This window comes from Leuciscus leuciscus, assembly GCF_965113295.1.
Source record: "Leuciscus leuciscus genome assembly, chromosome: 23".
NCBI lineage: Eukaryota > Metazoa > Chordata > Actinopteri > Cypriniformes > Leuciscidae > Leuciscus > Leuciscus leuciscus.
The window spans coordinates 19,772,943-19,794,728 of NC_138747.1; the positions used below are offsets into that span (position 1 = coordinate 19,772,943).

The 21,786-nt window shown below is 36.7% G+C and overlaps 2 protein-coding genes across 2 annotated transcripts; both read left to right on the forward strand.

Annotated features, from left to right (window-relative positions):
- Nucleotides 1-9: 9 nt before the first annotated feature.
- On the forward strand, nucleotides 10-17,481 carry ptbp1b (polypyrimidine tract binding protein 1b). Its single transcript, XM_082156764.1, has 15 exons — nucleotides 10-587; nucleotides 1,870-1,900; nucleotides 7,349-7,409; nucleotides 7,502-7,674; nucleotides 8,288-8,434; nucleotides 8,943-9,098; nucleotides 9,269-9,379; nucleotides 9,528-9,702; nucleotides 9,788-9,868; nucleotides 9,971-10,116; nucleotides 12,641-12,674; nucleotides 13,495-13,587; nucleotides 14,541-14,757; nucleotides 14,834-14,911; nucleotides 15,514-17,481. Exons 1-15 carry the CDS (start codon nucleotides 508-510, stop codon nucleotides 15,644-15,646), a joined length of 1,716 nt encoding a protein of 571 aa, XP_082012890.1. The 5' UTR covers nucleotides 10-507; the 3' UTR covers nucleotides 15,647-17,481.
- Nucleotides 17,482-17,614: 133 nt separating this feature from the next.
- fam174c (family with sequence similarity 174 member C) lies at nucleotides 17,615-21,543 on the forward strand. Its single transcript, XM_082156808.1, has 3 exons — nucleotides 17,615-18,259; nucleotides 19,951-20,079; nucleotides 20,253-21,543. The coding sequence occupies exons 1-3, from the start codon at nucleotides 17,985-17,987 to the stop codon at nucleotides 20,254-20,256; spliced, it is 408 nt and encodes a 135-aa protein (XP_082012934.1). The 5' UTR covers nucleotides 17,615-17,984; the 3' UTR covers nucleotides 20,257-21,543.
- The last annotated feature ends 243 nt before the right edge of the window (nucleotides 21,544-21,786 follow it).

Sequence of the window (21,786 nt, forward strand, 5' to 3'; positions counted from 1 at the left end):
CGGGTAAGTGATGCTACGTTGTTATGAATGGAAAATAAGTGGACTTGCCTGGTGATAAACATTGCACTAGTAAAGCCGTACGTTTATCAACTGTTATGTAGCCTATATATTTTTTTGTTTGTTTGATTGGACAGCTCTTATAATCACCAGTTACGATGAAACAAACAAACCCGTAGTTTTTCGTGCGTCAGGCTTCTGCATGATGCTCGCTGTTTTGTTTGGCACATTTAGCTTTTCCCCCTGGTTTGCCTGTTTTATTTCTTTATAAACTATCAGTGTTCGTGTTTTGCAGCCTAATTGAGTTTGTTTTCTGCAAAAACAATTATATTTCCACCTTGAGGACTTGTTGCATCGTATGCAGTTATAAAAGTTTAAGTAAAAAGTAAACCATAACATTCATTAAAACGCATAAATGGGGAAAGCAGGCATTAAAAGTTGTGTTATTCTTTCTAAGCAGAAAATTATTAGTAAAGTGAGTAAGAGTAACTTGATTAGTTAGATTGTGTGATGGCATTGACATCTTTTTCCCTGTGCAGCCGCCTAGAGACTGAATTGTATCCTATGGGATCAAGTTACGCAGAATTAGAGTAAGTCTATCTGAAATATATTAGCACAGAATTGGTGTTTATTTTTTAACCTCATTTTGAGTAGTTTTATTCGAGAAATATCAGTGTGCCACAGTGTTTCTCATACCAAATGCTCCATAGTTGCCATAGATTCCACAAAAACAAAGTAGTTACTTTGCCATTTTAAATTCCTGCAGTTGACTATCAATGACTATTGCTTTTTTTTAAATTATGATTATTTTTTGTTTATTGCTTTAACAGTGCAAAAATTGAGTTTTAAACTGTAATTAAACCTGCAAATTGGGGTTAAAAAGGGCAACCACAATATGTATGGAAAATTTTGTTCAACTTCTTGAGCTTTGTAATCAACATTTTCTGAAACTTATTTCACAATCTTTGGTGAAAAAGAAACTCCATTTGTTGAATATTAACCTATTGGTGGTTAATACCACATAGCGGTAACAATTACTGTTGTAACTACTGTAATGTGGCAGATATTGTGGTTTCTATGGTAAATGGTCTCAAATGAGTCTGATAGACCTGGATGAACCACACTGCACTCACCATGTAAGATGATACACAGAAACTAAAACCACACCCCAGGTATTGTGAAAAAAATGACCCCAGTCCTCAGGCCCCCTTGTTTGAGTTCTCATTTGGATAAAGGTTTTTCCCTCTTGGGGAAGATGTATCCGTATTTGTTTGGCACAGTCTGTTTCTTTTTCAATTCATTGTTTCAAACATAAAAGCCTTAAAGCTGTGCTTTGTAGATATGAGGACTTTTTGAAGATCTGATCCAAAGGGGGATTCTGGTATTGCGTTTACTATGAGTTCATGTGAAACAGGATGTGGGGGTTAATCTTCAACCATAGACTGACCCAAAATACCACTCATATTTCTTGCTCTAAGGGAGATATGTGGGAAGGAACTAGATTGCGCAGTCTATTCACAATCTGCTTATTCCTTTAATGGGAAAAACATCTGACCAACATGAACCAAATGAAATATTAGACTCATTAGACCTCACTTAAATATGAATCACATTCCTTATTTTGGTTGAGGATTTTAATTTCACCTATTGGCTTGCAGAAATGGGATAGATTCTGAAAATTACACATTAGACACACTGTCCTGTGCATGAAACATTTTTTTTTTTCTTTACCTTTTGTTTAATTGGGACTTTAGAGAAATGCATGGGGTTAGAATGGTTCCTCTTTTCTCCATTTCTAATTTCATGTAGGCCTATTTTGTTTCTGTTTTCCTGCTCTGATTTTTTCCCTTTCATTTCTCTTTTCTTTTACAGCGTTGTTCACGATATTGCAGTTGGCACAAAGGTAAGCATTTTATATTTGGTCCTTCGGGTCACTGCGGTAGACGACACATGCTATACAGCTTGAATTGGTTCAATAAGAGCAGATTTTTAACTGTCTGTGTGTGCCATGACTCTCACATGGCCTTTGTGACTTCCACACCTTGTGCTATCACTCGGTCTAGATATGATTCATCCTGACAACAAGGTGAATTATTTCGAACAGAAAAAAAAGATTTGTTTGAACAAGCACTGTGGCATTGTTCCATTCCATGTTGTGCTTTCTCAACTTTTTATGAAATCAGAGTTATCATTTAACTTTAAAAAAATGCCGGATCATAATATGTCATAATATTTGATTATTGTGAAATGCGTAGTTAAGAAATCCCAAACTTGCTGCCTGGTTCAGCCTTTACAAGGCCACAACATGAACACTCCCGCTCATTCTCTCATTAAAGATTATTTCCTGTGGTATGTGGCTAGTGAGGAGGGACCTACAGGATGTGGAACAAAGGCTGATTCATGAGGTTCATTTAGGTTAGTTACTTACACGCTTCAGGTCATGCAGTAACTTATGTTGCATGAAACCTACCGGCACTGTATTTATCTGAGGATTACTATGATAAAGAGGCAGGCACTGTTTTAAGAGTTTTTTGCTAATTGGAAAAGTTGGTTCTGAAATTATATGAGATGTTTTGGAGTTAAATAATTGTAAGGGCATTATGTCTCAGGTTCAGATCTATTAGCCTAAATGTTAAAGTCCCTCTGTAGTCAATTATTTTCTTAAAATAGCTTGAATGTAACTCTACACCCTTGCCTCATTTAGTATACATGATTCTATGAATATGCAAATTAGCCCCGCCTCCACTCAGACCAGCTCAGAGATCCACTCGTGGGCGATCACACGTTGTTGTTTTGGGTTACAAGGTAGCTTGTGATGTCAGAAACACCAGCGATTTCAAACCATGTTTTCACTGCAGTTTTAAAGAGAAAATACTATCAATGGTGTTGACTTGTGAATTTGCTCATAGTTTGTCTTAAAGCATATTAAAAACACCGCATAGACATAAGCAGCATTTAAAAACTTGATTTTCCCCACAGGGGGACTTTAAATCCAATGTGAAACCTCATTCGGAAGCCGTTTTACTTCTGTAATGTGAGATTTCTGAGTGAAACAGGATATCGGGGAAAAAAAATTAGGATAGGGCTCAATTTTATTAATTGGAAACTAATTGGATTGGAAATTAGATGACAAGAATTGAGCTAGGTTGAATGCAAGTTTGCTTGAAACAAGACATTCTAAATGGCTATTTGGCTATTGGTTAGCATTAATGTGGTCTAAGTGATGTCATCAGAAAAGAAAAGACGTTTTAGAGGAATAGCATGTTACAGTTACATTTTAATGTAAGCTATTAAAATGGTGGAATGGCATACACCAATCATTTACTAAAAAATAAGAACAAAGGCTGTAAAAAGGGTCAATGTTAGCTGGGAACAAGCTATTCGGTCTTGTCTTTTGGGCTAAATTAAACTGCAGTCGCAAGATATTAATATGCTGCATGTCAGAGTGAAACCAATTATACTGTAGGAAATTATTTAGGGAGAAACTTGATGTTTATCATGAACACTGGGCCATATTATTGTTTTATTTTATTTTTCTATACCCATTACCCACAAAACCTTTGTTATCAGCACAAAATAGGTTTTCTTTATTTAAAACGCATTGAAATTTCATGCACAATAGTGTTGTCACGGTACCAAAATTTCAGTATTCGGTACCGATACCAGTGAAAATCCACGGTTCTCGGTACCAATTTCGGTACCAAAGCTTAATTTAGATTAAATTTACATAATTATATTAAAGTGTAGGCTATATCACAAAGATGGAAACTGTAGTATTAAAAACACTTTACATAAGATTCCATTTGTTAGATAACATTAGATAAAATGACCTAACAAAAAAAAACAATAGTTATATACTGTCGCAATTATTCTCCTTTAGGGGTTAATTTAAAAATACATTTTTAAAATCAAAAGTTAACATTATTTCTGTTAACATTATTTAATGCACAATGAATGAAGTGAACAAACATGACCAATCAAGTGTTTTGTATTAAATAAAATTCACAAACATTAATTAATGTTGTAAAAATATATTGTTCACTCAATGTGTTATGTTAGATAACGCATTAAGTGATGTTAATGAATGGCATCTTATTGTAGCATCACCAAACTATACAGGAGATAAAATGTTTTATTTGACTTGACTATACTTTTATTTAATCCAAAACTGTATTCATATTTAACTTTAAAAGGGCTTTTTAAACCTGCTAAGAGTTATCCAGCCAAGAATAAGACTAGAACTGCTTTTCTGACGGACTGATATTAATGACGGCTTTTTATTTCACATCTCCATAAATATATCTAGTAGTAAAGCTAATGCAAGGGCTAGAAATCAATTAATAGGCCTATGTCACACTTCCTCGTCGTCATAGAGAGCGCAGTTCGCACAAGCGTTTGTACTCCCGTGGCGTCTGTCGTTGCTATGCATCCATGAACGCACATGGAAAAGCGAGCGCGCCGCTTCTATTATGAGCGCGCTTGCCGCGCGCCATTTGAAATAACGTATCTGCACGCGAAAAAACATCAGCACCACATCAGCAGCAGCACCGCCGATCGCCATCAGCGCTTTTATGAAGAGGACGCAACTGCACGCGCTTCGGGCATGCACGCGCATCAAGTACCGGGTTTGAGAGTACCGTGACGTTTAAAAAAAATTAGTACCGACTTGGTACCGAAGTACCGGGTCTTTTGACAACACTAATGCACAATAAGGTCAAAGACATCCATTAAGAAAAGTAGATGATCAATTTTAATTTAATGTTTTTAAATTAATCGTTGGATGTTCTGGTTGTTTTGATGGTCTTCAGATGACTGTAGGCTACTTGTTTTTGTGAACACAGGTGACAAGCATTTTATTGAGGTTTCTACCTAATGATTGAACCCATTTCAGAGACATTCCTCAGAGATTGGTTTTGGCTGTTGATATGATGAGATGAATGCAGTCTATTCATCAAATGCAAATATGTTTGCCTCATCACTCAGCACACACATGTAGCTCTTGTGTTTGTTCAGCAGGGCTGATCAGAGGGAAGATGGCTGGGGGAGGTGCTAATGGGTCACATGGGGGTTTGCTTGATGCTATCAGTCTCTCTTTCTTGTTCTCGGTATCTCATAAAGAATGCAAGTCGAAAGCTTGTGGGTCACAGGTGCTGATTACAGCGAGCTGACAATCCACAATACTCTCAGCATGTTTTAACTCGCTAAAATTGTGATGTTGTTTTTGTGGTGTCAGGGTGCACAACCAGGTATTTATCTGTCAAAAAAGTGCAGTGCCACGTGTATAGACTCTCCACAGGGACAATTTCTGATCGGCAGTTGCTACTATTGCACTATCCAATGTAAAAAGGTCTGGAACTGTGCTCATAACCTGTATGGTTAGTGTAGTAAATGGCTCAAGGCACACCTGGGCGTATAGAGATAATGGGTCTTGTGTATTCAGTTCTGGGTTGGGTTTCAGTTACCTGCAGCACAAGGTTTCCATGGTGAGCGCATTTCAATCGGAGCCGTGGTAACGGCCCCGTTTTTTGTTCTTGTGAATTGTTGCGTCTTCACCCCTCCCCCTGTCCTTCACACCCCCTAATCTATTTAAGCAAGTATCCCATCATGCCACACCCAACAAAAAGTTAACACATCGAATGTTTGTGTTTGTCATGCTTAATTAACTTCATTGAATGCACAGAGATAGTGCTGTCTGACACCATCTAGAAGCTTTGAAGGAATGTTCTGGGTTCAACTCAGGTTAAACTATTGATGGCGTAGCTATGTAACCCAAACCACAGAAAATTCTAATTTCATTTTAGTACAATATGGACTTGATTTAACTAAAATGAGGGAAGTTGTGGGAACATTAATTTGTGGCCTTGATGTCTTGTTTTTTTCCATATTGGGGCAAAATCCAATTTGATAGTTTTTATAACAATGTACAGAATGACATAAGGATATTTGTTTAGAGTTTTTTTATTTTTTATTTTTATTACGTTTAACTGTGTTATTACTGTTTTTAAGATCAATTATAAGTAAGTGTTGGATGACAACAAAGGTAAATTAAATGTGTATTATTTACCCTGTTTTTATATTTAGCATTAGACATTCACAACGTACCGGCTTCGTGGAGCAAAGCAAACTCCATAAACACTGTGTCTATAACCCAAAACTAGAAGTGAATTTGACTAGAATAGTAGTTCTACTTCTAAAAGGACAATTTAGTAATCCTTTAATGAAACAATTAACGCAAGCACTTTAACATTTGTTAGTGCTTTATTGTTAAAAATGTTGCAAGCATGTTGTCAATTCATTGGTCGTTTTGCTAGAAAACTTTACTGTTTAGGGTAACAAGCAACTGAGTAGAGCTATAAAGACGGTTTCTGTAAAAGCGTAAAGATTAGCGTGTTTTTCAGTAACCATTTAAACATTTGTTTTTTTAGCTTAGTGTGTCATAGCAGATGTATGTTGTGTAGCCACCCCCCTCTGGGTTACATGTGGTTCTCATTGAGTCGTTTGACTGTGGAATTTTAATATGTGGTGGGCAGGCCTGTGCGGTTGCATGGACTTTAGTAGTTTCTGCTGAATACACTTATTTCACTCTTTCTTTAGTCATACGCTGTGATTGGACAATCAGAATATAGTTTAATTCATCCAACTACTGTTACTTTCTTTCTCAAATGTCTGTACTCGGATAATGGACAACCAGAACAAACATTTGCTTTCAATTGTCCGAACTAAACGGGACAAAGACAGTTATTTGCAGAACTGTGATTTACTGGTTATGTTAATCACATGTCTTAAGTCATGTGTAATCTTGGCTTAAGCTGTGTTGGAAATGGGGTGTTTGATACCAAGCGCAGAGGTTAAGAGGTTTTAGACATGTTCCGTCCTCCTTTAACAAAGAAAAGTGTGAAAGAGCAAATGCAAAATTCAGTCTGGACTCTGGACACACGTTCCTCTTGGTCGACGACCCGGAAATGTAAAACCACCCCTCTTCCCATTTTCTACAGAGATCTTCCATCATAAGTTTGTAGTGGGGGATGTCTTGTGGTTGATCTCTGACCCCACCCGCCCTTAAGTCTGCTGTTTGCACAGGAAGGCTGAATGTAGCATTGCCCATTTCCTGCATTCAGAGTTTCTGATGTAAACTTGTCCTTTTTTGGACATCCCGCTATCATTGTTTCCTTTACTACTTGTTGTTGCCATTCAGGCTAAAGGTTGGATTCATCTATCATTATGTTCTTTCTCTTTATTTCAAGTGTCCTGTTTATAAGTTTGTAAACCTCAGAACTGACCTAAACTGTCTAAACCTCATAAAAATTACACGGTTTGATCTAGAGCTTTTCTTTTTTCATTTTTTTTTCAGAGAGGATCTGACGAGCTGTTCTCCTGTGTTTCCAGTGGGCCTTATATCATGAGCTCAGCAGGTAGTATTTTTATGCTCTATACTTATTTCTTTCTTTCTCAGATGTTTAGTTTTGTCCCAGCAATCCATCCTGATCATCTACTCTCAATGTAGCCAACGGCAACGACAGCAAGAAGTTCAAAGGTGAAATCAGAAGTCCTGCCGCCCCATCCAGAGTTATACATGTCCGGAAGCTGCCCAATGACATCAACGAAGCAGAGGTCATCTCCCTCGGCCTTCCGTTTGGCAAAGTCACCAATCTGCTCATGCTAAAGGGAAAGAACCAGGTACCATTGCCTCTCCTGTTATGACATTCTTAGCATTAGCTCAGAGTAGGAGAAAAGGTTGACTTAACCAAAGCTCGTCGCCTAAAAAATTGTGATTTTTATTTATGCAGTAAATAAGCTCTTCTTTAACAAGTATTAGTACCGTCACCAATACTAGTGTGTTCTAGATTTGTTTTTGTATCGCATATTAAGCATTCAGCTTAGCAACGTTAACATCAGACTTAAATATTTCTTTGGCTAGAAATTGTGAGTGTATTGATGAGAATCTTGAAAGAAATGTATTCAATATAATATAATTCAGCAATGATGACAATAAAGCCATATATAATATTACCAAAGATTTCTATTTCAAGTAATTGTAGTTCTTGTGAACTTTCTATATCAAAGAAACCTGAAAAAAAGTATCTCAGTTTCTACAAAAATATTAAATATAATATTTCACAATATTACTGTTTTAGTATATTTAGTATCAAAAGACCCTTGCCGCCCTCAAACTTTTGAAAGTAGTGTATGTGAAATTTAGCTTGTTTAGCTAGAAGTTTTTGCATTCATGTGCTTGCGTAGAGCATTTTTCAGGCTTAAAGGAAAATGCATGATCTGCATTTTTGTGCAGGCTTTCTTGGAAATGAACACAGAAGAAGCAGCACAGACGATGGTTACTTACTACTCCTCCGTAACACCCGTCATCAGAAATCATCCCATCTTCATGCAATACTCCAACCACAAAGAGCTGAAAACAGACAACTCACCAAACCAAGTGGTATGTGCTTCAAATTCTCTTTGGGCGTCCATCCGGTAACGTTCGCGGGCTTTGCGAAGCTTCATTCCACTTTTCTACATAGTTGATCACTTGAAAATGTATACATTTATAATGAAGAGTTATTTGCAGCTGCTGTGTGCATGATGATTGATACAAGCAGAGGGCCTGGTTTGCTGTCTTCTACGCATCTTGTTTTTTTCCCTGCATTTTCCACACTGCCCGTTTCCCTTTTCTAAACAGTTTATATGCCGCTAAAGGGCTTTAGCAGTGAATTCCACAGCTGCAGCCCATCAGCGCTCATTTGGAGGATAGCAAAATTTGTTTAGCTTTTCTCTGTTTTTTTAACAACTAACAGTGTTTACTCCATACTCTATTTTGTTCAGAATAAGCCATCTACAAATTGACTCGTGCTTGCGCATGGATAAACAGCGTTTTTCTTTTCCATTTTCTTTTCTTTTAAACCTAATAGAAATCTAATTTAATCTTTGCCATTGTTTGGTGTCTACAGAGGGCACAGGCAGCACTGCAGGCAGTAAATGCTGTCCAGACAGGTAGCATGACTCTAGGTGCTGTTGACCCATCCGGTATGACTGGCCCCAGCCCTGTCCTGAGAGTCATCGTTGAAAACCTATTCTACCCTGTGACCTTAGATGTCCTGCACCAGGTATACACTTCCTCTAGTCTATTCTACACCGTGACCTTAGATGTCCTACACCAGGTATACACTTCTGTAGTCTAGTACTCTGAAATGACTTTCTGACTTTATCCTTTTAAATGATTAACTGTTGGCAGTTATGATTGTTTGATACTAAAATATCTTCGGTTCCTAAACAGATCTTCTCCAAGTTTGGCACAGTGCTGAAAGTGATCACATTCACCAAAAACAATCAGTTTCAAGCTCTACTCCAGTTTGCTGATGGCCTGACAGCACAACATGCCAAGCTGGTGAGTGGTGCCATCTATCAGCCATCTTATGTAATGACCAATATTAAAACTTGGTTTTATGCCAGCTCACATACTGTGAAAGAATTTGAAAGTCTGGATTTTGGCATGATGTTTGTGGCATAGTTTTGACTAAAATCTCTTTCCTCAGGCTCTAGATGGCCAGAACATCTACAATGGCTGCTGTACCCTGCGCATTAGCTTTTCCAAACTTACCAGCTTAAATGTCAAATACAATAACGACAAGAGCCGTGACTACACTCGTCCAGACCTGCCCACAGGGGACAGCCAGCCTACTCTTGAACATCACCATATGGCTGCTTTCGGTACAAATGCCCAGCACACACTTTTCTTAACCACAGTCCCATTCTGCCTCTTTTAGAAATGTCTAAAAGTCCTCGTATTTTGCAGCTACTCCCGGGATCATCTCTGCCTCTCCATACGCGGGAGCACACGCCTTCCCTCCGCATTTTGCTATCCAGCAGGCTGCAGGTACGACGGCACCCAGCTTGAGTCTAACGCCTTCTCCATTGTACATTTTCCAAATTATTATGTCTTGTGATTTGTCACGTAAATTGAGACTGTCTTGATCAGGGTTGACAATACCTGGGGTTCATGGAGCCCTGGCCTCACTGGCCATGCCTGGGGCAGCAGCGGCCGCTGCGGCTGCTAGCAGAATGGGCTTCCCCTCTCTCCCTGGAACCCACTGCGTTATGCTGGTCAGCAACCTGAACCCAGAGGTTAGTAGTCCGTAGTCTCTCATGGACCTGGAAGTGCTCAAAATGTCTATTTAAACGTTAGGACTTCGAGCAAGCTCAGGGACTTTTTTATTGTGCCAAAGCCTACTGTTCCTAATGATCCTTAAATGTTTAATTTTATAATGAATGAAAAATGAATTTTTTGGAAAGCTGCCACAATTCTAAAATTTCACTCCAAAAACAGCGGAACACATAATAATAATAATAATAATAATAATAATAATTATTATTATTATTTTATTTAATTTTTAATATATTTTTTATTTTTACTTTTAAGTTAATATTTCAAATATTGTAATGTATAAATATTAACCACTTAAATTAAAACAATCACAATGGCACCACAGCAAAAACTTAGTGGAACATTCTTTTTAAATGAAATGTAATAAAAAAATAAATTAATGTAATATATATTATAATACAATAAATATTAATAATTTAATTCATCCAGTAATAAAAGTATTTATGAGTGAGTCATTGAATCATTCATTCAAGCCTTTTGTTTAAAATCCATTCAGATTAATTAAACATTTTAAATAGGCTGCAGCATTTAACATTTTGTCAGAACGAGTAAATTAAATGTTTGTTTTTAGTTGTCTGTTCAGAATTGTGATTGCTGTTTAAATCGTGCGGCTCTAATTCAGATTTCAGAAGAATCATTTTGACATTTCTAATACAAATGCTGAGGCGTCTTGTCCGTCAGCTGATCTGATATTCACTACTGTAATGATGTACGTACGTAAGCAGGGGAAATTCTTGACTTTAAACAAACAACCATTTAAATGTTTAGGATGTTTGCATTGTAAGAATGTACATGGAGACTTCAGATATAAAAACACTGACTCGTTAGGTAATGTTTTTCATTAAAATCAGATGATTTTCTATTAATTCAGTAGAATGTGTGGTGGCTTGAGCAATGAGCAATTCAGTCATTCATATAGTTCAGTGAGTGGGTTCTTTTAAAACAAAATGTGATTTATTTTTTTATAATGTGAAAATATTTGTATAAATAAAACAATGACAACGTAGTTGAACACCTTTAAAAAAAAAAATATTGTATATTTTCTAAGGGTGTGACGAGATCTCATTATTAAAATGTGATGATATTTCTCGTTGAGGTGAAAAGCTGTCTCACAATATCAGCACGATGGAGTTGAGTTTGTGGCAAGACCTTTTCCAGTGCTTGCGTTATATTGTTCAGCATATGATAATTCATACTCAAGTACAAGTAGAACTGAAGTGACATTCATTACAAGATTAGTAAAGACATTTTAAAAATGCACCTAGTTTGTTTTACATTTTGGTAAATGAAAAACTATTTTTCCAGTCATCGTTGAAGATTTCTTAAAAACATTGTGATAATATCGTCTTGTCTCGTTCTCGTGAACGCAATATCATGTATCGTCTCATCTCGTGAGATAAGTGTACTGTCACACCCCAAATATTTTAAAATACAAATATCGGTATAAATATCGATAATTGAAATTTAAACAATGGCACGTAACCTTTTAACTGAATTAAATGAACGGTACATTGGATATTGTAAACTGGTGTTGTTATTACTGCTGTACTGCTGAATGTTTCTTTAATTTTAGTGCGTTTATGATCTATTGTCGCTCAGTAATTGCAGTGTACAGGGCACAAAAGCCTGTTGTTTAGAGTTTCCATTAACCGAAGCTCTGGCTCTTTATTCACTCAAGTGTCCTCACCCCTTCTACAATGCGTTGTCATTTCTTCCTCTAACATCCTCAGGTTTTGTGTTAAAAAAAAATTCCATTCAGTTGAGCTTCATTCTTCTTGTTGCTTCAATTTGAATATGTTGCTGCTTTATTTCATATTCCACTCATCTCCTCCAAATATTATACAACAGTAAAATTGTGAAATTGTATTTTCTGTTGGTCTGTTCAGAAGTTGGTTTTATTTATTCATTCATTTGTACTGTTTTGTAAAACAGACCATTGGAAAGTGCATTTACACATGTATCATATTGAAAAAAAAAGCACATTGTTTACTACAGTAACTAATTGCTAAAGATTAGCTTGTTTTGCTGGTGAAGTTTCTGTTAAATTTAGCACTATATTTTGTATTTCTTTATGTATACTGACCTTGTTTTTTTTACCTCCTTTTTTCTCCTATTTCTCTCCCTCCCCGTTCCCCTCATCCCATTGCTCTTTTTTTGTTTTTGAAACCTCGTTCTCCTTTGCCATCTGGCTGCACGCACCATATGTCTCTCTACTCATCTGATCTGTACGAACAATTCCACATCATCCCACAATCACACACCAACATGACTTCAAACACACAAACATTTCTCTCTCTTCTATCCCCCCCACTCCCACCCCTCTCTCTGCTCCCAATCCATTAACCATCTTCATGATCCAACCATCGTTTTTCGCCATTTCCTGTGGAACTGCCTCGCTGCCTCGGATATGTTGAACCTCCACTCTGCCTCCGATCTTTACCTGTCTCTTCCTCCTCCGCTGCCCCCCTCTGCTGTCCTTTAAAGAGAGTTACGCCCCACTGCCTCTTTATTCTCTTCGGTATGTCATCCTTTAGCATCTTTTTTTGTCACTTATTTATTCTGTTCTTTTAATTTGGTTTTATTTCCTCACAAGGCATCTGTGAGGCCCAATTCTTTGAGTGCCTCGCTTGTTTTCTGCAGTATTTGGTGTGGTGAGATGAGACGCGTCATGAAAAGCTGCAGCTTTCCCGAAAACGACAGCACTTCCTTTGAATGCAGACGGGAGGCTGCCGCTTTTTATGACGGAACAAAGCAAATTGGCTTCTTGTAAAAATGTTGCATGCTTTTGAAAACTGTTCGTTCCACCTTTTTTATTGCATGTCTTTGGAGAAAAGCTGTTTAAAATACTTGGTTTAATAGTCAAGACTCCTGCTGTTTTATATGTTCAATCTTTTTTGGGTTAGAAAGCATTTTCATCCCCCTCAAAACTTTTTATCTTTCAAGTCTTAAACGATTCTTATCTCAAACGATCCGTTTAATCTGTTCCTCATGAGATCATAAAACAACTTAAACACTTGTTGCAGTCTTCCTAAGATTTGCAGATCCACTACTCTACTCTTAAATCATAATTTTTTTTCTTAACTAAGAATTTTTTCAGTTTCCTCTTAAAACAAGTTACTTTGTCCTTTTTCACTCAAAGCCCTGATAAAATTGCTATTACACGCTAGTCATTTTCTTTAAAAAAAAATTGTACCCTGAAAAGCATGTGATGGTGTGATATATTGGAGTATCTTGATTGTGAACTGAAGTTGTTTTATAGCTCAGACTGGTTTTGATGAGGTGTGTCTGATCATAACAAATTGCATATTTGTATCTGACATGATCCTGTCTTTTTGTAGGTGTATATGGGGATGTAATGAGAGTAAAAATCATGTTCAACAAAAAGGAGAACGCTCTCATACAGATGTCTGATGGGACACAGGCTCAGCTCGGTAAACTCTCTTAATATTATGGGTATTTGCTTAGGGAAGACTATATATATATATATATATATATATATATATATATATATATATATATATATATATATATACATATACATACACACACACACACACACACACACACACATACATACATACATACATGCATGCATGCATACATGCATGCATGCATGCATGCGTACATACGTACGTACGAGCCAATTTGGCGGGTTGTGTATAAATGTTCTATCACTTTGCATGGCATTGCTATCAGAGCCCTTCCTCTAAAAGGAGCTGTGCAGTGCCACATCTTTAAATTTCAAACACATTGTTTTCTATGACCGTATGAATACGCCGTCTATCCACAGTGCCCAGCTACAACTTCGGCTGTTTAAATATCACGCCCCTAAATACGGTTAAGGAGCCTTGCCTCATGGAGAAACTTAAGCCGGCCAAGAAGAGCAAGTAATCGCATGAAAGAGAAATTGATCTTATTCCAAAAACAGCCGTTAAACTCGTAATTGCAAACAATTACATTCATTTATATATTAAATATCTGTAAATAAAACAAGACATTAACAAACATTATAAACACTATTGCCAAGGCTATTTTCCCCTCACTCCACGAAAAAATCCTTTAAATTTAACGGTATTCAGAACAGAAGAAGAATGAAAAATAAGTAGCTATAAATTAAACAATAAAATAAAACACAAATTAGGCTATAGTGGCATTCTTTAACATACAAACATCAAGCCAAAATTAATTTATTTAAAGTGAAACTGAAACGGCAGCTCACCTCTCATTCGGCAAGAATCCCAAAATGTTATGGTAGTGCTGAAATAGTTTTTTGCAGTATACTGATTCACGTCATGGCTAACTAGGGGAAGAATGATACACCCTCTGTATATTTTGTTAGTTTTCAATTTTAGTGTATACATTCATGTACACTTTTATATTTCAGCAATGAGCCATCTAAGCGGGCAGAAGTTATACGGCAGGCCCCTGCGCATAACACTGTCCAAACACACGACTGTCCAGATGCCACGGGAGGGACATGAAGACCAGGGTCTCACCAAAGACTACAGCAACTCTCCTCTCCATCGCTTCAAGAAGCCAGGCTCCAAAAACTACTCCAACATCTTTCCTCCCTCATCTACCCTGCACCTGTCTAACATCCCGTGAGTTTATCAGCTTCTTGTTTTTCTATGAATTTAAAAACCAGATCTCATCTGTAACTTTGTTTCTGTGTTTTAGACCCGCCGTTGTTGAAGATGACCTCAAGATGCTCTTTGGTAGCAGTGGTGGTCTCGTCAAGAACTTCAAGTTCTTTCAGTAAGTCTATGCGGCTGTGACATGCTGTTGCCTATCAATTAAAAGTATAACTTTAATGTGTTACAGAATGTTTGCTTGTGCACAATTCGCTTATAACAAGTTTTTAGGATTTTATTATTTATTACTTATTATATTACTTTAATATTTTATTATTTTATTACTTCTGTATTAAATATAAGCTTGCTATTACCCATAACTTTTACAAATACATTATCAGGCAGACATTATATGTTGAAATTTTGTTTCTATATTGAATAATAGAATTTCTAGACACCTTGGGTTGTCATTTCTCATTGTAATTTCTGCCTTTTCATGGTTAAGATTTTTTTTTTTTTTTTTTTAATAGAACACTTCAGTAGGTAAAAAAATGGTATGAACACACTGATCACCTATATGCACTATACAACTTTATTGTTTAGTTTGCATTATTAGTTTAATTTTAGTATATAGTGAATGGTTTTAATTAATTTGCTACCTGGTTATTTTGAGTTAAAATGCAGTTTTTGGCAACAACAATCTGTAATTATTATTGATTATGTTCAGCACATAAATTCTATGTCGGTTTATCCATAAGAAATACTAACAAATTCATCATCTTTCAGGAAGGATCGCAAGATGGCTCTGATTCAGATGGGTTCAGTGGAGGAAGCAATCGAGTGCCTTATCCAGTTCCACAACCATGATCTTGGAGAAAACCACCATCTTAGGGTCTCCTTCTCCAAGTCCACCATTTGAGAGACATATTCTCTAGAATGGGTGGGAGTGCCCAGTCATTGTAAACCTTAATGAGTCTTAATCACAAAGCTCACTTCCATCATTCCATTATTTTATTTAAGAGGCATTTTAGTGGATATTTACAAATGTTCTTTTTATTTTATTTTAGTCATTTTTAGAACAGATGTATTAGTTTCCCCTGAAAAGTTAATTAACTGTATGTATTTCTCCATCTATTAGTTTCAGTCTAGTTAAGGCTTGTAAAAATGATTTCTATAGAAGCAGAGATGAACCACTTCAGGCCTTGATTCCATTTGTGCCTTCAGATCTCTAGAACCTCAGTCAAACATCTGCAACTAATGTTTGCAAATCTGTGGTTTACAGTCCATTTTGTGGCCTCAGGGCCAAGCATTGATGCTCCTATGAGACATGGGTAATTTCATCAGGCTGATGGTACAGGCCTTAAACTCTGCGCCTCTGCGTTATGTATCTCCCAGTAGGTTTGTAGTCATCATATCCTCTAGCTTTGGCATTTATACTGTATTTTAGACATAGAATGTTTACAGTCATTTTTCTCCAAGTTAATGCAATCATTTGTGTTTATATCCTATAGTGTTGTCAAGATTTGTATTGTTTTTATACTGTGGGCCATTGCATGTTGGCTGTGGTCAGCGGATCATTAACCGCTGTCCGTTTACTGTTTGTCCTGTATTTTGCGTAGATGTTCAGTGCCCGGCTTCATGTTATTGTGTGATGTAGATTATTTATGATATTCTACTTCAATGCCCCATTTATTTTATGTATTCATGTACCTGTGTGTACACTACAGCTTGATACCAAAGCCTTTCCTCCATGTACCTTCTAAGGGACATCCTCCTGACACCTTTTAGCCTCACGACAAACGGCATATACAAACAAGTCCTCTCAGAATGGCTTGATGCTTCCCCTTCTTTGTAGAGAACAGCACTGTGTGATCTGTGATGGAAACAGTTCAAGTGAACTGGGACAGGCGACGGAAATGACTGCAAGTCAGCACATCTGCTGAATTGTGCTCATCACATAATGCTCAGATCAGACACAATGGCCTTCAGTGACCTCTGTTAAGTTTGAGTTTGGGTCTTTGAAATGACAAGTGCCTTTTTAAAATGTCTTGGTTGATTCATAGCAGTCCATCCTGGTGACATTCAGCTGCATTAACTTTCAAAAGATGTTTAACGAAAGGCGTGATGGTGGTGGCCTAAATTTGACACTCGGACCAGAAAATGTAAAGAAAATAGAATCTTCTTTGTTTATATTATGTTCCCAGCTTTCATAATTGATCAAGTTATTTTACTTCACTATTTTTTTACATTTTTGCATTAGTTTCTGTGTATGTTTTTTTTTCTTTTTCTTTGTTGTATGTTTTACAATTTGTGTGGGACCAATCTAAAAAAAACAAAAGGCGCTGCTTTTAAAAAAATGCAAATGCTCCTTGGATATGGAAAAAAGAATCCCATTTTTGGATTTTTGAAAACATTTATTTTTCACAGTGGCTGGATAAAACCTGATTATGCATCCTTGCACAACATTAAAAACCCTCATTTTACAACATCTGCCTTAGATAAAGTGCTTTTTCTTACAGTGGACAGATGAGGTGTAAATACTATTTTTGTATCACAATGTTAAAAGTAATGGGTTTTTTATATTTCCTGAAAACGTGTATATTTTGATTACAGCTATGGACCATCATCATGCAAAAAAATATAGTTCAATATAAAATGGTTAAAATCAGGATTACACTGTTTTCAGTCTTTATCTTGTTACTCATGGCATTCCTAGTTGTACTTTTTGCCTTCAATAAATATTTCTTTACTCCAGTCTGTGTACATGACGTTTATTCGTGTGTCAATAAATAATGGACTTCATGACAGAAGATAACATAAACCTACAACACACAAGTACTGCAAGAGCTTGCAGTAAAAGTCATATGCAAATACATACCCCTTGCGGAAACGCCTCGCCGTTGCATTATGCACAGACTCACGAAATCGGACTTGAGTAGCTACGTTCGACGTATTTGCGTAGAGTATGATTCAGGCAACAAACATTCTCACAATAACCACAGTCTCTATCAAAATAGTACATTATTAATTATCTGAACCCTGTGGAAAAGGTGAATGGAACGTGTTTATGGCCTCACAAAGGAACCTGGTCTCGTTGTTGATTCCCCTCAGGACACAATTTACCGTAACACTAACGTTACGTGTGCTGTGTCGTCACGTCTTCAATCAGGAAGAGGAACTGGACTCAGTCGTTAAAGCGAACTTCATATTTGTGTGTGGATCTTCTCTTGGCTTTAAAAACCACGAACTCGATTACTATGAAACATTTATTACTTCTGCCTCTGCTTTTGACTTTGTGGGCTGTTTCTTATGCCACCGACACGAGCAATGGGCAGAAGCCCAGTACCACTAAACAACCCGCACTCAAGAACACTTCCAACATCAGCATCAGTACCAATGGGTCTGATAAAAACACCACAAGCAGCAACAAAATGGGCTTCGATCTGGATGGCGCGATGATTAACCGGGCACTGTATGTTCTTATCGGGATCACGGCCATCGGAGTTCTGTATTTCTTAGTGAGAGCGGTCCGGTAAGTGATCCGGAAATTAGATTTTGTATTAAAGTTTACATATTATGTATATAACGTTACTAATACTAGACAGTATAGTCAGCGATTCGAAATGCAGCGGTGATGGCAACAATGTCTTCCCATAAGGGAAGAAACTTTGCGTTGTGTCATACATAGCCTTTTATTGAGCAGAAGAGCTGCTCAAAAACCAATTCACTTATTTTTTAACATGATATTGCTAATTTTAAAAAGTTTTACTCAAATAAAAAGCATGTTTGAGAAATTTTAAGGATGTATACTTACAAGAAGATTCCACCCAGACGCATCTTGTTGAAAAGGCTGTTGAAATCTACATGGAGTGAGTCGCCCCCTCGTGGCCGCTGCTTTACTTTACAGACCGAAATGTCATAATTATTCCCGGATAAGTGCACTAAAACTGCTAAATGAAGTACAACAGTTATGTGGACCGCTTTTATGTTGCTTCTTTTAAAGTTACACTATGTAACTTTTGGTTTTGGTTGTGCTGCGTGACTGTGTGGATGAATATGGTTCTTTCTCAGAGAGAGAGAGAGAGAGAGAGATTATCCTTCTGTTCATAAAAGATTCACTACTAGGCTTAAGAAATATTAACAGTTTAGATGGAAAGGATCTCAAGCTGACTTGCTGAAGACATTACTGCAGCTTTACCCATCAATAGAAGTGGTACTTCCTTGAAAAAAAAAATCCAGCACAGCGCTACAACAACCCATAATGAATTGACCCTTCACAATAAATAGCCTAATGCTTTACAATGAACCCTGTTATAGAGCTACATACGGCAATTTATCTGTTCAATAAAATAAATGACTCACCTGTTGAGTAATAAAAACGGCATCTCTGCATCGCTTTTACAACATTTCAAATCCCTCAGTTTTCATAATCTCTGAAAAGCCAAGCTAATGTTGATTCTTGTTTTATTACGAGATTGGTCGCATTCTCTTTTTGCCAGCAGACTCTCCTCGGTTCTGCAGGGTTTTTTTTTTTTAACAAAAAAGTTACATTGTGCACCTACCTTTTATATATATATTGTATGCATGGGCGTCGGGACCATTGTATATGGGTGGGACAAGACCCACCCACTTTTTAAGACCAATGATATTATTATACCCACTCACTTTTACCGTCTCTAATTCAGCGCATTTGTCTGTTCGCTTTTCAGAGCGCCGTCAGTCAAATCCATTCCACTTGAGGAATTCCCTAATAAATTAAACTCCATTTCCGCTGAATCGCTACATTATATTTCTCAACGAGCCGCAACTGACGAAAGTAACCACCCGTTGTACCCTTCCAGGCAAATATTGCGTTGCAAACATCAATAACAGCTTTAAGTTGTCATTGCTGGCAAATGACCATGGTATTAGGGGGATAATCCACAGATAGCTGTGCATTTAATGCACAACGTGGAGGCAAAGAACCGCCCGACGTGAAGTGGAGTTTAGTTTAGTTTACTTGTTTAATTAAAAGGCACCAGAATACATGAAATGGTATTTACTCCAGTAACATTTTTCTGGGGGAGGACCCACCCACTTTTTTTTTTTTCTTCTGACGCCCATGATTGTATGTATGTATGTATGTGTATATATATATATATATATATATATATATATATATATGTATATGTTTGTACTGTTCCTTCAAGTGTTTAATGGTTCTTCTTTGTGCTCTCGTTCAAGTCTGAAAAAAAAAGGTGTTCAGAGGAAGAAATACGGGCTCCTTTCAAACTATGACGACACAATGGAGATGGCCCACCTGGAAAGCGATGAGGACGATAACACTGTTTATGAAGCCAAATCTTTGAGAAGGTAACGTTAGTCAAATACTAGATTATTCTGCCAGATCCCTCAAATATTGACTGAGTATCTCTCAGTCTCTGCTCAACTTTAGACTTTGGACTGTGATGTTGGAAATCTATTCCTCAGATATGATCTTGTTTGACCTGCTTTTAACAGCTTTTCTGCCCTGCTTCTTTTAACAGATGAATCTCTGGGGATGTTTGACACTGCCAGAAAAAGAATGTAATGAAGACAATCCCATTCTCTCCACCAAAATGATTGTTGAATGATTTTGTCGTCGTTTTCAACAACCATGAGAGGACCTAGTCACGACGCTTGGATGCTTTTGTTCCAAGAATGAAGTGGAAGGTGTGGCTATAAACTAGATCGCTACATTTTGTACTGATATGACCAAATAGATCTTTTTGGAAATTTCTTGGAAGGTCGTACTTTTTTTCTTTTTCTTTTTTTTCTTTTTTTTTTGTGTGGAAAGAAAGTTAGCAGATGATCTGCTTTTCTTTCTTTCTGCTATAAAACTGTTTTGTGCCAAAGTTACCTTTTTCGGTCAATGTGTGTTAATTAATATTGTAAAAAACAAACAAAAAACTAACAGTCCTAAAAGTTGTTTGCTAATTTATGAGACCATTACATTGTTTGGACTATGTGGATTTTTTGTTTTAGATGTACCATCATATTATGATGGATATTTTGCTTTTTTAAATTCTTTCTTTCTTTCTTTCTTTCTTTCTTTCTTTCTTTCTTTCTTTTCTTTCTTTCTTTCTTTCTTTTCCTTCCTTCCTATACTGGGACTATACTGGCTATTATTTTCAGATGTAAATTCTGAAGTGTCATAAATTCATGGATACCATATGTATGAATATGCCAAATACCAGCATATGAAAGAGATGCACTTTAATTTTTAGGGTTTAGAAACTAAAACAGCAAAACAGCCAGTCATTATATTTTATGCCATGTCAAAACCCAGACTGTCTTTGTACCATTACAAGGTTGGTTTGATAAATAAAATGAGTTGTATTTTTAAAGACTAAACATTTTGGGTCCAAACGTAGATGTGCTTCGTGCTCAGTTCTGCGTTCGAAGTCATTGGGCGTGTTAATTAAGGTTGACTTGTGGAAGTTACATGCTTTTTTTCCAGTGGGTGTGGTTTTGCAATTAAGTAAAGATGATAAATGATTGTGCTGTCAAAACAGTAAGCTACCTTGAGGTATATGGATCGAACCACAGCATTCACAAATTATCAACTTGACATTTCAAGAGGTGTAAATGAGGGCATCAATGACATGGTTATAAATGTACTGATTTGTCAATTCTGTCCAATACTGTCAAATTGAAATGCATGAAATATTACTCTATCAACGTTGTATGTACATAATTCCAATGATTCCTGAAGCGTGCCTTGCATTCATCGCCTTTTTGTAAGTGCATTTGATTGGATGTGTTTTGGGCTTTTTTGTAATTAAATTCTATTCTCTATTTTCTCCTATTTCTCTATTCTCTATTTTTATCATTCTGAAGTTACTGATTTACTTTGACTTTTAAAAAACAAAACAAAAACATTTATGTTTTAAATTTTCATTAAATCATTATGTAGAACTGATGCAGTGTTGCCGCAGTTTATAGAGGTCATGACATGAGAAATCATTTGACATACATGAGGTCTTTGTACTATAAAAACATCCTGTAAGTTAAATAGCTTAAAAACATCTTCAGGTCACC